This window comes from Mobula hypostoma, chromosome 2 (assembly GCF_963921235.1).
Source record: "Mobula hypostoma chromosome 2, sMobHyp1.1, whole genome shotgun sequence".
NCBI classification, from domain to species: Eukaryota; Metazoa; Chordata; class Chondrichthyes; order Myliobatiformes; family Myliobatidae; genus Mobula; species Mobula hypostoma.
In genome coordinates, this window is record NC_086098.1 from 40,427,902 (window position 1) to 40,443,762 (window position 15,861).

The 15,861-nt window shown below is 42.5% G+C and overlaps 1 protein-coding gene across 3 annotated transcripts in view; it reads right to left on the reverse strand.

Annotated features, from left to right (window-relative positions):
* The window catches only part of gareml (GRB2 associated, regulator of MAPK1-like), a 165,503-nt gene that overhangs the window by 111,989 nt on the left and 37,653 nt on the right, over positions 1-15,861 (reverse strand). For 2 of the 3 annotated variants that reach the window (XM_063036013.1, XM_063036024.1), the window contains exon 2: positions 1,278-1,418. In XM_063036013.1, the coding sequence (XP_062892083.1) occupies positions 1,278-1,418 (141 nt within the window). Of the gene's footprint in view, positions 1-1,277; positions 1,419-15,861 lie in introns of those variants that run through there. The other variant, XM_063036032.1, reaches the window with a different exon arrangement.

Consider the following 15,861-nt stretch of genomic DNA (forward strand, 5'->3'; position numbering starts at 1 on the left):
ACAGTATTGAGCTAGGTACAAAAAAAAGCTTTATTACACATATCACCTTGTATGTTTTTAATGTTATTACAATATTCATTAATTAGTTATTACTTTGCTGCAATTTTCTGAAAAGCAAAAAATAGTGATATTCAAAGTCTGAAATAGAATAGGAAATGTGGAAAATGCTCACCAGGATAGTGGAGAGTAATACAGCTAGTGTTCGATTAAAGCTCTGTATCTGGAAATGTGAACTCTGTTTCTCACTCCGCATATTCTGACTGAACTGCTGAATATTTGCAGCATTTTCTCCTTTACAATGATTATAAAGGCTGTAATGGTAATCTCCCATTGTCTCATTTCAAAAAAGCCTCTCTAATTTGTTGAAGAGTAAATCATATGAATACGGATAAATACATAAAGCACAATTTGGAATTTGTTAATATCAACAGTTTGCTCAGTTTAAGCCAGGCTCTGTCCAGACCTGACTTGGAGCAGAGGCTTCCAAACAATATGTCAAAATTTTTTTTTTTTAGTTTATTTTATTTGAAGACAATAAGACCATAAGATACAGAAGCAAAACTAGGCCATTTGGCCCATCCAGACTGCTCCACCATTTCATCGTGGCTGTTCCATTTTTCCGCTTAGCCCCAATTTTATTCAGAGTTACAGCGCAGATCAGGCCCTCCTGGCCTGATCAAGCTGCAGTGCCCAGCAACCCAGCAACTTCACACCAGCCTAATCATAAGACAACTTACACTGAGCAAGTCCCGGCAAGCGGGTTACATCTTGGCGACGTGGGAGGAAACCGGAGCACTCGGAGGAAGCTCACGTCCATGGTTTGCGGGGAGAATGTACAAACCCTTCATAGGCAGCACAGGAATTGAACTCCTAACTCCAGAAGCCCTGAGCTGGAATAGCGACACACCAACCACTCCACTGCCATGGCTTGCTCCCTCGTTTTGGTGCAGGTTCATCTGTACATCACCACTTTACTTACAATATTTGTTCCTCCTTTCACTTCGACATAAAAGGCTACTCTATTATAAACTTTCCAATCAAACGCCATCATGCTACATGACTCTTAGTGAAGATTTCAGCAGTAAAGATCACAGGCAATTAGTTGGTCAGAAAGGGAAGTGCCGTACTTTCTCTCTGTTTTCCTGAGACACAACTGTAAAAAACATTAAATTTCGCTGAGCTGAAAATGAATCTGAGCTCCAAACCATTAAGTGTATATCCTTACATTCAAATTTAGAAGGAAGTAATGCTCTATTTGTTCACATTTTTCACCTTACCTAGGTATTGTAAAGGGATATCGATCTTTGGTCCAATCACATAGTGGCCTTCTTCCAAACTGTGAGCTGTCACTGTCGTCCACTGTCTACATGAGTGGATTAGGAGTAGGTCCTGCTCAGTCAATCCTTCGATGTATTCTCCTACAAAACAGGACAAAGAATCATGAATCAGCAACAAGAAACCTGTATTAATTAATTAAAGAGTAGATAATTATCACAGTGATTTACTATCACTCAATCAGAATGAAAGGGAAAGAAACTGAAAAGGAATCTGAGAAGTAAAGACAGATGTCTAGGCATCTGTCATGAGGCTGATATAAACTCAATAGTTTGGAAGATGCCACAAACCACGGGAATGCCATTAATCATGGGAATCCATGACCTCACTCCACCACTTCTCTACAAACTTCCTTCAGTCTCATATCTCAGTTCACCTCCTCTGCTCCACTGAATGTGGTTATCTTGTCTGTTTCACTTTGTGTTGTGTTGCCTGGTCTTAATTTCAGAATCCAGTGCTTCAGTCAATGCCTTTAACTCTTTCTCCATTAAGTGCCCTATGTCCAGATCCCTCATTTTTTGATTCCAAGATCCTTTAGCAAAATGTACTGCACAATGCACAGATCCAACGCACTATACCAGAAAACAGTCAAGTTGTGGATTAAAAACACTTTGGGCATTAATAGATTTTTTTTCAGTCACTTCTCTGCCCCAACAGTATGGAGGATTCTAATTCTGTAGTTTCCAAACTATTACCACTGCATCTCCGCTGCAGTTCATGAAAGTTTTCATCTCTGAATCAACTCAGGAATCACATGCAAAAGAACTATAAATCTCTGAGGAGACACAGAGACTGCAGATGTTGAAATCTGAAGCAACAATCAGCTGAAACTCAGTGGGTCAAGCAGTATCTGTGCGTAGAAAATTGCTGACGCTTTGAGTCAAAATCCCGCGTCAGTACAAAAATTTTTAATCTCTCTCATTCCATCTGCTATGTCCAGGAGGAATGAGTGCCTTGAATTTACCTTAAGGAAAAAGTGTTCTAAATCTAAGGAAACGATTGCCCCCACTTTTTAGTTGGAGCTAGAAAATTTTAAAATACAAATCTGAAATAGTTTCTCAACAATATAAACAAAATGATTTGTTGGCAAAGAGAAGATACTGTGATAATGAATGTGAACAAAATGTGTTGTGTGTTGGATCTTGTGAACCATTGCATTTGCCATTATCAGCAGCACATTGGATGAACAAATAAAAGTGACTACACTTACAAGGTAAAAGTGAATGACATTTACTGTTTATTCTGTATTATCACTAATAAATGTGTATTAATTCACAGTGAACACAAACATAAATCTTACTAGAAAAGTGGGTGTAATTTATATTACAGAATGGGTAAACAACATTCTTTCACATCCCAAACAAAAAAAAGTGAATTAGTCTGGAAACTTTTTCCCTGAAGTCATCCAAAGAGATCAGTTGGACATGAATGCTCAACAGAAAATGGACAACACCAGTACAACCAAAATGGAAACGAGAGAGTTGTGAAGCGAACGATCCTTTCAAAATGATGGAAGGACAGGGGCATAGGGGGCAACATACATCTGGTGATGCAGCATTTTGAAAGGGCCAACAAGAGAAAATCTGCAGATATTGGAAAACCGAGCAACACACACAAAATGCTGGAGGAACTCGGCAGGCCAGGCAGCATCTGTGGAAAAAGTACAGTCAACGTTCACGGCCCGAAACATCGACTGTACTTTTTTTTCCCATAGATGCTGCCTGGCCTGCTGAGTTCCTCCAGTATTTTGTGTGTGCTGATTTGAACTCTGTTTTTCTCTCTGGCCAGCCTGGAATCTCCCATAGCCCTGCTGTTAACCATACATAATACAAACAGTATAAGGAGTATAATCACCCTCTAACTACCCCATTTAACCTGGCCTCACCCACCAACTTCTCTGCAAATTAAAACCAACATTTATCTTTATTTCTCAACTCTGTTTCTTTCTCCATTAATGCCACCTGTTGTGTGTTTCCAGCATTTTCTGTTTAACCAGGGCTTGAATCTACAGTGCGCATAAACGTTCCTCAAAGGCAGACCCAGAAAGAACAAGAATTCTTCCTGCAGCTCTACAAACACATCCAGCCGCAGGCACGTTCTTCCCTCTTGCGGGACCAGTTTTGCCCTGACCCATCATAAAATGGAAGTCAGCCATTGGCCTGGCCTCCCCTGCACAGTGAGGGGCATACTGATTACTGCCAGTATCCAAATGAAGACTGAACTGAGGGCTTTCTGTGTGCCTTCGCTGCTCCGCCAGCTTTGCATCCATCTTAACCACTAAACAAATTTTTCCTGCTGCTCCCTGTCATAGTTCCTTGCTCTGTACTCACCTTCCAACAAATCCCTGATCACCTCGATCAATCTAAAACTTTCCTGGGGGCAGGGTGCAGTGGGAAGGAACTTCCGAAGGGCAATAAATCTTACAAAAGGAGAAATGACAAAGGGAAGGCTTAGATCTGTGCAAGGAAATCCCTGGGGTGAGCAGCCGGATTGAAACTAAAATATCAGTATTCTCATATCACGCCTGTCTGAGGCTATTGGCATCAATTCAGCTGGAATTCTTTGTGGTGCAAGTGCAAAGTCCACATTTCTTCCATCAACATTACCCAGAAGATCCAATAATTTCAATAACTCTGTGCAGATGATAACGCAAAAGAAATTTAAACCAACTACAAATCTCTGGTTATTTCAGCCCACCGCTGAGACCATGTCCTATCTGCTCATGTTTTTTTTGTTTTGGAAGAGGTGTCTGCCTGAACTTTGTAACCCATCATTCTCTAAGTAAATTCATATCATTAACCACTCATATTTAATTAAAGGGTTACTGTCAGGAAGTGTTTCTAATACTAAAACTTGCTTCTCCACAATGTTGCTTTTTAAAAGGCATTGGCCAGCAAGACCAGCACTTACTGCACATCCTAACCATCCTGAAGAAGAAGGCCGAGAGCAACCTCCATGAACCACTGTGGTCCTTCTTATAAAGGATGGTGCTATTGAAGAGAAAGCTCCAGAATTTGGACCCAGGGACGATGTAGGAATGTCAGTTTATCTACAAACCAGGATAACATGCAACTTGGAAAAGAAATTGCAAGAGGTGCTGTTCCCAAATTACATCTCACATGCGTAAACCAAATGGTTCTTCTTCCATGCATATTCATCCATCCCTTATTACCCTCACTTAGTTCCATCTATCCATTGTCCACTCTCCATCTGGCTCTACCTATCACTCACCAGTCTCTACAGCACGGCCCTTGCACTACTTACTAACAATCTTTCCTGATGCAGGGTCCTGACGCTTCAGAGATGTAGCCCGATTCTTTGAGTTCTTCTAACATTCTGTTTATTTTTGACAACTGCTTTTGATTTCCTTGGTGATAGAGGATGAAGGTATTGGAGTAGGTGGGCGAATCACTGTGGTGCATGTTGTGAAGGGACATGCCTCTAAATGGATTCATTGTCCAAAATCACAGTGAACCAACCACCAGTTCAAAGTTTGTTGGAAACAGATGCTATTGTAATTGGCACTAAGGACGAATATCTGAACCAGCAATTATAGTGCATCTTTGCTGACTTCAGGATGCTTCAAATTACAGAGATTTGGCAGATAGACTGTTGAAAGCCATTATAATTACAAAAATCATCCCATTCCCAAATAGGGATAAAGTAGAAGCAGGGATAAAGTTCACATCGGGCTCAATGCAATAGATTCAACATTATCAGTTATGCCCAAACCTGCTTACATGGGTCCTGATTAGAAGTCACGATCAAGGTTGAAAACTCTAAAAATCTGTACAGAATGGGATGGGACAAACTGCATTTGGATTTTCTCCCTGAGTTTAATCCACAGACTTGCATGAGCCTAAAGATCTGTGGGCTCAAACCTCCAATTTACTTCCTTCACTGGCATCTCATCTTATCCTCAGTCAAAACTCAGCTTTCGCCACTATCAGTCTTTGTAATCCCCTGCAGGTCCTGCAAGAATATTTTGTTTGTCCAGAAGACATTTTATTTGTCCGGGAAGAAAGACAAGGGGGGGGGGACCCAGAGGATGGGCAAGGGGTATATTCAGAGGGACAGAGGGAGAAAAAGGAGAGTGAGAGAAAGAATGTGTGTATAAAAACAAGTAACAGATGGGGTACGAGGGGGAGGTGGGGCATTAGCGGAAGTTAGAGAAGTCGAAGTCGATCCCGGACCTCCTGTCCCATGATCCTCTCATATCCCTTTTGCCTATCACCTGTCCAGTTCTTGGCTCCATCCCTCCCCCTCCTGTCTTCTCCTATCATTTTGGATCTTCCCCTCCCCCTCCAACTTTCAAATCCCTTACTCACTCTTCCTTCAGTTAGTCCTGACGAAGGGTCTCGGCCTGAAACGTCGACTGCACCTCTTCCTAGAGATGTCACCTGGTCTGCTGCGTTCACCAGCAACTTTTATGTGTGTTGCTTGAATTTCCAGCATCTGCAGAATTCCTGTTGTTTGTATCTTACTTTTCCAGTTTACGCTATATTTTAGGTTCCACTCATCGTCTCCTCTTTACAGCTTTACCTGATACACATATCATTCACCCTCCCTGGCAGCACGACCACTGACTGTGCCATTCAGTTCATCTCATCCCCACAAAGAGTTCAGATGTGAGTTTGCAAAATAGCAAGCGATTTGCATATGAAGTTCTACGCAGATCAGGGTCGAAAACAGGGTTAATATCACCAGCATATGTCGTGAAGTTTGTTAACTTTGTAGCAGCAGTACAATGCAATACATGATAAATATAGAAAAAATGAATTACAGTAAGTATATGTACATTAAATAGTTAAATTAAAATAAATAATGCAAAAACAGAAATTTTAAAAATAGTGAGATAGCGTTCATGGGTTCAATGTCCATTCCGAAATCTGATGGCAGAGGGGGAGCATCGCTGAGTGTGTGCCTTCAGGGTTCTGTACCTCCTTACTAATGGTAGCAATGAGAAGAGGGTATGTCCTGGGTGATAGGGGTCCTTAATGATGGATGCCGCCTTTCTGAGGCTCTGATCCTTGAAGATGTCTTGGATTCTACAGAGGCTAGTACCCGTGATGGTGCTGAATAATTTTACAACTCTCTGTAGCTTCCTTCAATCCTGTGCTATAGCCCCCATACCAGACAGTGATATAGCCTGTCAGAATGCTCTCCACAGTACATCTGTAGGAGTTTGAGTGTTTTAGGTGACAAACCAAAGCTCCTTAAACTCCCTATGAAATATAGCTGTTCATTTTGCCTTCTTTATAGCTGCATCAAAATGTTGGGTCAATGTGAGAACCTCAGGGATAAAGGTGAGATAGTACTTTTGGGAAGAAGAATAGATGCCAGTGGAGAAAGTTTGGATGAACAAGGGAATCTGCAAGCACAAATGCACCAGTCACTAGATGATATGTCCATAAAGAAAACAACCCAAGCACCTGAGAGTTTTTTTTTGTGGGAGACAGAGTTTAAAAATAAATTTTAAAACAGAAAATGTGAGAAACATACAGGAGGTCAGGCAGCAGTTATTATTTCTGGTCTGAGATCATTTGTTACAATTTGGCTCAGGGTTCTGGCTAAGACCATGACAACAGAACAGATTTGCTGTTCAATGTCATGCTGTTGTTGATGCATCTTGATTGGCCAGTTTCCTACACAACAGTAAATATGGTTCCCTCATTCTGCAAAGGGTCTTGAGGGTTGGGAGAGATGTGACACTTACAAGTTATTCTTTAAAACCATGAGAACGGCAATTGCAGGACAATTTTTAAAAAGTACTATTTGTAACACACAACCTAAATCTCATTTTCCATCATCTGTTTGTTCTTCTGCCATCAGGCAAACATTACAGGAGTATCAAAACTAAAACCACAAGGCTACTAAACAGCTTCCTCCCACAGGCAGTCAGACTGCTAAATAGCTGCTCTACCTGACTCTGCTTTGGACACTTCTAGCTTCCACTGGATACTTATAACTTGATTTTAACTGACATCTGGCTGTTGTGTTTTACTATTTATTATTATGTTTATTATTTAGTGTTGTGTTTGTTATGTTATGATTGCACTGCTCCTGAGAAACGCTGTCTCATTCTGCCCTGCAGAGCTGATGTGCGGTTAGAATCACAAGAAAGTTTTTTGAATCTTGAATCTTGAATCATAAACTAGTCGACAATCATTTGGCTATGGAGGTAGAAGTAACATCAATATGGTCTCTGCACTTTGGGAGAGGGTATGTTGGATTACCAGAGGCAGATAACTCCTGGATTTCCTATTTCAACAAAATCCCAGTCAGAATTAACAATGAACGTGGTTTTCCTCTAATGGAAACATCTTCTGGGACGCAGAAACCAGTCATTTGGTGTACGTTTTCAACACCCACATGGGCTTAAGTGGTTGGGTATCCAACAAAACAAATGTGCAGCAGGAAAGTTCATAAACATATAAATTTCTTTCAGAAGAAAGAACGAAAAATTCCCAGATGCAGCTGCTGAACCGTTCCAGAAGGCAAAGAGACAGAAGAGATGGGCCCCTTTTCAGCAGTGTTTTTTTCTTTCTAAAAATACTATATACTTCCCTGCCATATAAAGATTGCAATTATACATACAACACACTCATTTACTCTGCTCATTAAGTCAATGTGGCATCCATTTTTCTCTCTGTGAGCAATAATCTCAAGACACACAGGATCAAGCACAGAGTGTCCTCTACCCTGGCCTTTCCACCACAGTCTTTGCAGCAGTTACACCAAGCTTCAATATGGCCCTCAGCCTGGAGCCCCACACTTGGAGTGAGCTAGTCTCCAGCATCTGCTTGTGTCAGCTCTTTACTCTGGAAGGTCGCCAAGTTTTGTATGACCAAAGGGTGTCTGTCACTGAGTTGATGGTCTTACTGCACTATGTAATGCTGTCCCTGGGAATAGTTTGTGGGACATAGTGTGATGCAGCTGTTCAAGGTAAATTTCAACAAAGACCACTGCATCCCTTTCCAATCCACAAGATAGATGACACCTTTACTGGTGCCTCCTCAAAGGAAGCATGACCACCAATGTGTGAAGGACCTGACAGACCTGTCTGTCGCCCACAGCAAGGTCTCGATGGTTATTTGAGATCTTTGGGAACAAGGAACTGTGCCAAATGAATTTACTTGTATGCTAGAGGACAATATGACAGGATGCACCATCTCCTCCACTCATAGAACCTCCGGGACACTCTATGCAGACCTCTGCCTGCTCAGTGTGTAGTCAAAGCTGCTCTTTCGCATTAACTGCACCATGAGGCACAGTCTTACAATGGTTCAAAGCAACACGGCCAGGCCAATCCTTCAGAACCCCACTGAATCTGCAGAATAGCAATACTTGGTTTTCTTTTTGTAGCCATGATCTGCACACATTCAGAAGCAGCAGGGAAGCAAAGGAAGAAAATATTGCACACTCTCGTAATGCAGCCCACATGAACACAAGGCAGGGATGGAGGTATCAACAAACCTCACAGTGCTAATGGAGGGTCTCAGCCGAAATGTCGATTGTTTATTTCCCTTCATAGATGCTACCTGACCTGCTGAGTCCCTCCAGCATTTTGTGTGCGTTACTCAAGACTTACAGCATCTGCTGAATCTCTTGTGTCACAGCCTCCCAAATACACATCTCACGAGGCTTGTGATGACATTACCCTTGTGGTGCGTTCATGACCTGAAGTTCCTTTCAATAGTGTCCAGGAAGCAGCAAGGGGCACCAACACACTCGTTAGTCATCTACAAATATTGCTTTATTCACAATTACAGATAATTCTCTTCAAGTTCATTGCAGGCCTCCAAGTGCCATCCAGATTTTAACTGTAGGACATAATGACCAAAGGAGACACGTGATTTTTGGGTTGAATTAGATAACATGACACTGAGCTGGCAGTTGAGAGTCGAACTGGGAAAACGTCCTTGTACCCAAAGGTACAAATCCAAGACAGAGTCAGAAGATTGATGTTCATTTAACCAGCCAAGAACAGAACACATTTGAATCACCTGTTGGATTATACTTTCTACTGAACTCACAAGCAAGTTAAGAGGTTTCGGCAGCTAAACGAATGTCCTTTCTGATCTTGCATTTTGCTCGATGCAGACAGAGGGACAAATGGAACAAAGTACACCATTTCCAAATGCGCTGAGAATCTCAACAGTCTAGGTCAAGAAGTCCTCACAGCACTAATCTTTATCAATGCCCTGTTGCTAAGCAGGAAAAAAGAATAAATTTAATAAGATGATAGGAATTTCACATGCATGAAATTCCAATTATTCGTGTAACTCTCCAAAACAAGTAACTGTAGAAATCACACAGAGTTTCTATTTCCCTGATATTGAGAACATGCTTCATACTTGTAATGATACAGCCTATACAGTATACCCAACATAAAGGGTTATGGATCCACAAGTTTATGTAGAAGCTCTTCTTGATTCTAGTAAGCTGTAATTGCACTTTAGACCAAAACACTACACTGACAATCTGGACCATCTAGTGGTGTTAGTGTGCTACTTTCCAGGATTACTTTAAGGGCGAGGGGTGGGGTTGGTTGCTCTCAGATTCTACACCACAAAATCTCACACCTCATCCTCCTCAATAACCTGCTCAAAAAGTACAGAGTAATGGTTAACTATGTTTCCAGACTGGAAGTGATAGATTTTCTCAGGGAGAATTGTAATCAATTTTGAGTTGTGTTATGTGAACAGAATGTAAAGAACTAGATGAGTCACAGTCAAACAATAACAAAAGAGAGCCTGAAGAGCTGGCCTGCCCTCTCCTCCTCCTGTATTCATTCTGGCTCACTGCGTCAGATCCTGCCATGGCAAAGGAAACCAACATTATTTCCAAGGCAAAGGACAGTAAAGGAGAAGTTAAGCAAATATAACCAACCATAATGTGGTTTTAAAATTAAAACTGTGTTTAAAATGTACTTTAAATGACTTATCATTTTCTCTTTCTGCAGTCTTGTGAGACAGGAGGTGATGGTGTTGAAAGCAGAGTAAGAGCAAGTTATTTTCTATTCCAACAGGAGACTTCACTCTGCTGCACAAACTTACCAGAGGCATGCACACACACGCGCACTCACAGAGCCACACGCACCACCTCCCCACCACCCAATTGTATCATTCAGTCTCCTTCCTCCGTTCACTTAGCCAGCCTCCCTCTCTCATTTCACTTAACCAATTTCCATTTCTGCTTCTTCACTCTTCACTCTCCTGCTTGCTCCCACCAGGCACCCGAGTCTGTCCAAAGTGAATAATAATGGTTCCCTGTTCCTCCTAGCTCACTGAAATCCCACGAAACTGTTTCATATTTGATTGCACCTTGCTCCTGGCTTTGAACATAACCATTGTGATCTAATGTGGGCTGTGGGTGTTTGATAGTGCTACTTATAGAAAGCTTCACTCTTTCAAAGCAATCTGTGGCATTCTCCATTCTGATCCTTTAATACAAAAGATTCTGCAGATGCTGGAGATCTTGAGTAACACACAGAAAATGCTGGAGGAACTCAGCAGGTCAGCCAGCATCTGTGGATACAATCCATGTTTTTGGCTACTACCCTTCATCTGTCCATTCTGATGGAAGCTACCGCAGAAAACAGTAATGATTATTCTGTCTGGGGAAATGTGCAAGTTGGCCATTACCTCCTCTGATGGTGCTGTTCTTCTGAATGGCATTTGCTGTGACTCATGGCAAAAACATGTTCTGTACTCATCCCCTTTTTCAGAATGTTTGGAGCATACCTCATGCTATATTCCAGAAAAATATTAGAAAAGTATTCCGAATTTCAGTGGGCCTGCACTCACTGGAATTCAGAAGAATGGGGGGGGGGGGGCAGGGGAATGGGGAAATCTCATTGAAACCTATCGAATGGTGAAAGGTCTCAATAGAGCGGATGTGGAGAGGATGGTTCCTGTGGTGAAAGGCCTCGATAGAGTGGATGTGGGGAGATGGTTCCTATGGTGGCGGAGCCCTTTGGGAGGGGAATGGGGGAATCTCATTGAACCTATGGAATGGTGAAAGGCCTCGATAAAGTGGATGTGGAGAGGATGGTTCCTGTGGTGAAAGGCCTCGATAGAGTGGATGTGGAGAGGATGGTTCCTGTGGTGAAAGGCCTCGATAGAGTGGATGTGGAGAGGATGGTTCCTGTGGTGGTGGAGCCCTTTGGTAGAGGGAGGTCAATTTAGAACCGAGATGAGGAGCAATTTCTTCAGCCAGAATGTGGTGAATCTGTGGAATCCATTGCCATAGATGGCTGTGGAGGCCAGGTCATTTCGTATACATAAGGCAGAGGTTGATAGATTCTTGATTAGTGAGGGCATGAAGATATACAGGGAGAAGGCAGGAGATCAGGGCTGGAGCAGCCATGGGCCAAAAGCCCAATTCTTCTCCTATATCTTACGGTGCTATATCCAAGAAAGAGCTTATCATTTAAGTCTAGAATAGAAAATACCTCCTTGGTAACAGTGAATTCTGTGTATGACTGAGGCAATTCAATCAGGACACCCAGCTGGGCAGAAATTATTAGAAGCTTTTTCTGACTGTGACAGAGAATGTCTTGTGTTGATCTTTATTCTGGCTGAGAGATGGGATTACTGCAGGTGGGCAGCTGAAGAGACGTGAAGAAGAGAGATCTCAAGAAAAATGGAGTCTGGCAAACTTTGCTCCCCCTCATCCGATTGACCACCCATCTGAAGCTGTTAACCTATTGGTCAGATAGATGCCACGTTAAGTACATTCTCCACTGCATACCGTGTATGACTGTAATGTGGGTACTTTGCCAGACTATGATACTAGGGCCTTTGACTGTTAAATCTGAAATAAGAGCTGTCCAAGTTGCATGCTATCTTGGACAATGTCTCCCATCCACTACATAATGTACTGGGTGGGCACAGGAGTACATTCAGCCAGAGACTCATTCCACCAACATGCAACACAGAGCGTCATAGGAAGTCATTCCTGCTTGTGGCCATCAAACGTTACAACTCCTCCCTTGGAGGGTCAGACACCCTGAACCAATAGGTTGGTCCTGGACTTATTTCCTGGCATAATTTACATATTACTATTTAACTATTTATGGTTTTATTACTATTTATGGAGCAACTGTAACGAAAACCAATTTCCCCCGGAATCAATAAAGTATGACTATGACTATGAAAACAAACCAGAGCAGCTGGGAAATTAAAATAGACCTTGAATAAATAGTTACAAAAACATTTACTTCTTAGCCAACAAAATGCTGTAAAAACCATTCAGTACACTAATGTTCTGATCTGACCCAAAAGTAGCTACAGATGTCCAATGGTCATCAGAAAATTAACAGAACAAATGGACACTGAGTACCATCACAAACCACTACTCACTGACTCCAAATCACACTCGGGATGATGCTGTCATCGCTCTTGCAGCACTGTTGCCAGTTAAGTTAAAATTGTACCCCTTGTTTTGACAACTTTGTTTTTAAATAGTAATATGTAAATTATGCCAGGAAATAAGTCCAGGACCAGCCTATTGGCTCAGGGTGTCTGACCCTCCAAGGGAGGAGTTGTAAAGTTTGATGGCCACAGGCAGGAATGACTTCCTGTGACGCTCTGTGTTGCATGTCGGTGGAATGAGTCTCTGGCTGAATGTACTCCTGTGCCCAACCAGTACATTATGTAGTGGATGGGAGACATTGTCCAAGATGGCATGCAACTTGGACAGCATCCTCTTTTCAGACACCACCGCCAGAGAGTCCAGTTCCATCCCCACAACATCACTGGCCTTATGAATGAGTTTGTTGATTCTGTTGGTGTCTGCTACCCTCAGCCTGCTGCCCCAGCACACAACAGCAAACATGATCGCACTGGCCACCACAGACTCGTAGAACATCCTCAGCATCATCCGGCAGATGTTAAAGGAGCTCAGTCTCCTCAGGAAATAGAGACGGCTCTGACCCTTCTTGTAGACAGCCTCAGTGTTCTTTGACCAGTCCAGTTTATTGTCAATTCGTATCCCCAGGTATTTGTAATCCTCCACCATGTCCACCCTGACTCCCTGGATGGAAACAAGGGTCACCAGTACCTTAGCTCTCCTCAGGTCGACTACCAGCTCCTTAGTCTTTTTCACATTAAGCTGCAGATAATTCTGCTCACACCATGTGACAAAGTTTCCTACCGTAGCCCTGTACTCAGCCTCATCTCCCTTGCTGATGCATCCAACTATGGCAGAGTCACAGGGGGAGCTTCTTCTTCACTCAGGTCATAATGTCAATGTGAAACGAGCTGCCAGTGGAAGTAGTGGATCCAGGTTCAATTGCAACATGCAAGAGAGGTTTGGTTAAGGACGTGGATGGGAGGGTTATGGAGGGCTTTGATCCAGGTGCAGGTCAATGGGTCTAGGCAGAATGAGCATGGACTAGATGGGCCAAAGGGCCTATTTCTGTGCTATAAAGCTCCATGACTTTATAAAGAGATTTGTCCTTTTTATTCTATTTATGCCTCTCATAATTTTATACACCACTTCTCAGCCACCTCATTCCCAAAGAAAACAAGCTTTTATTATTCAGTCTTTCTCCCATTCCTCCAGTCTTCCAGTCCTGGCAACAATCTTATAAGTTTCCTCTTCACTCTCTTCAGTGTAAACACTTTTACTGTTCAATCCCTGACCTTGTTGTATCTCCCCAAAGGCATTGCATCACACTTCTCAACAGTGACCCAACCATGTACTATACATCAAGAAATTAAATGATTTCTTCCTCGCATTGTCTTTCTTAATCATCTGCAAACTCTTTATCAAGCCTCCTACATTTAACCATACTTCATTAATGTAAAGAATAAAGACCAATGCTTAAGCACTGAGCCCCACAAAAAACGAGTGACAACAGCCTTCCTGTCATAAAAACATTAGTCAACAATCACCGTTCATTGTGAACCCGATCCATCCTGCCCAATTCCTGGTCCAGCTATTCAGCTGCAGCCCAAGAAATCTAATGCAACCTTCATGACCCTATCCCTCAGTACTTTGTGGTACAGATCTACAAAGATTCACAAAGAGGCAGCTGATTACCACCTCCTCAAGAACAAATAGGCATTGGGAGTAAATTTACCTCAGAGGACTCTCATCCCAGGAATGAATCAAATTGAACATCCAGACCATCATTTCCCTCACAGTGATATTCATTATCATATTACAAAACTTTTTGACTATCTTGCATCATCTCATATGGTACAGTTCATCTGCTCTCTGGGCTCCAAAATAACATTCAGAGAATGCATTGTACAATTATGAGTCATTATTAACACAACAAATGGGAACAAGAATATACTGCATGGTCCCTTACGCTTGCTCTGCTTTTCTATAAGATCTTAGTGACAGCTTCATCTCCCTGCCTGAACCCCATAATATTTGATACTCCAAAAAGGTTAAAACTTGAATGTTGCAGCATTTGAATGTGAACATGTGTTTCTGCACGTTCCCACTTATTTTCACATGTCTGCCATTTTGGTTCTGCTGTTATCCCAGGGAGAAAGAGCTGAAAGAGCTGTGTGAGATACTGTCAGGACAAGCTTGTCAATCTTAAAACCAACTGCTTCTGGTAGACATGGATGTGGGATGAAGGGCAATCATGGTCAGATATCTGGCTAGTCGACCTGTAAGGATGAGAACTGGCAGCCTCTCCAGGTCAGCAGGCCTTTGGCAGGGCCTGGGACTGGAGTTTCATATGGACAGGGGGCACGAGGGCTGGCGACCCCCTAGATACAAGCATTGGTGAAGATCAGAATTCAAGGCCTAATGTTCGGGATTCGCATCCACCATCATAGGGAAGTTCTGGCGTTGATATTGAAGGTCAATCAGAAATCCAGATCAAAGCCCAGAGATCAATTGGAAATCCACTAGTCGGGGATCAATGCCCAGAGCTCCAAGTCTGTGAATCTCTGCAAGTCCACTGGAGATGTTGAAGGCCCAAAGTCTGTGAATCTGTGAGTCCACTGGAGGCCGGAAGCCAAAGAAGATAGCCTGTCCTGCATGTGGGCGGTAGGAAGAAACAGGCCTTTCTTTGTCACTTGCTGTGTTCTGTGCTATTCCACTGAACACAATGGACGTGCTACGGTGGCGCCAGAGTGTGTGGCGGCTCCTGCCGGCTGCCCCCAGCACATCCTTGGATGTGCTGACTGTTAACAGAAATGATGCACTTCACTGTATGTTCTGATGTACACATGATAAATAAATCTGGATCTGAATCAGCAGCTGCCTCCAAACAAGCCAACCAACCACATTCTCGGTTGGGGACATTGCAAAATATCAGGATTAACAGTTTGTCTCCATCTTCAATCTAAAGCTTTTTTACAACAAGATGATTTTAGCTTTAAGGCAGGTTGCAACGTATTAAGATTTTCATTAGATGTTCTATGTTTTCATTGACTTCTTCCCATAAACAAACCTCATGGCAACCTTTGCAATCTAGTGCACATCTTCTCCAGTCCAGTAGGTAGTCAAATGATAGCATTTACACAGAATCTTTTCTACATATATATTGCCAAC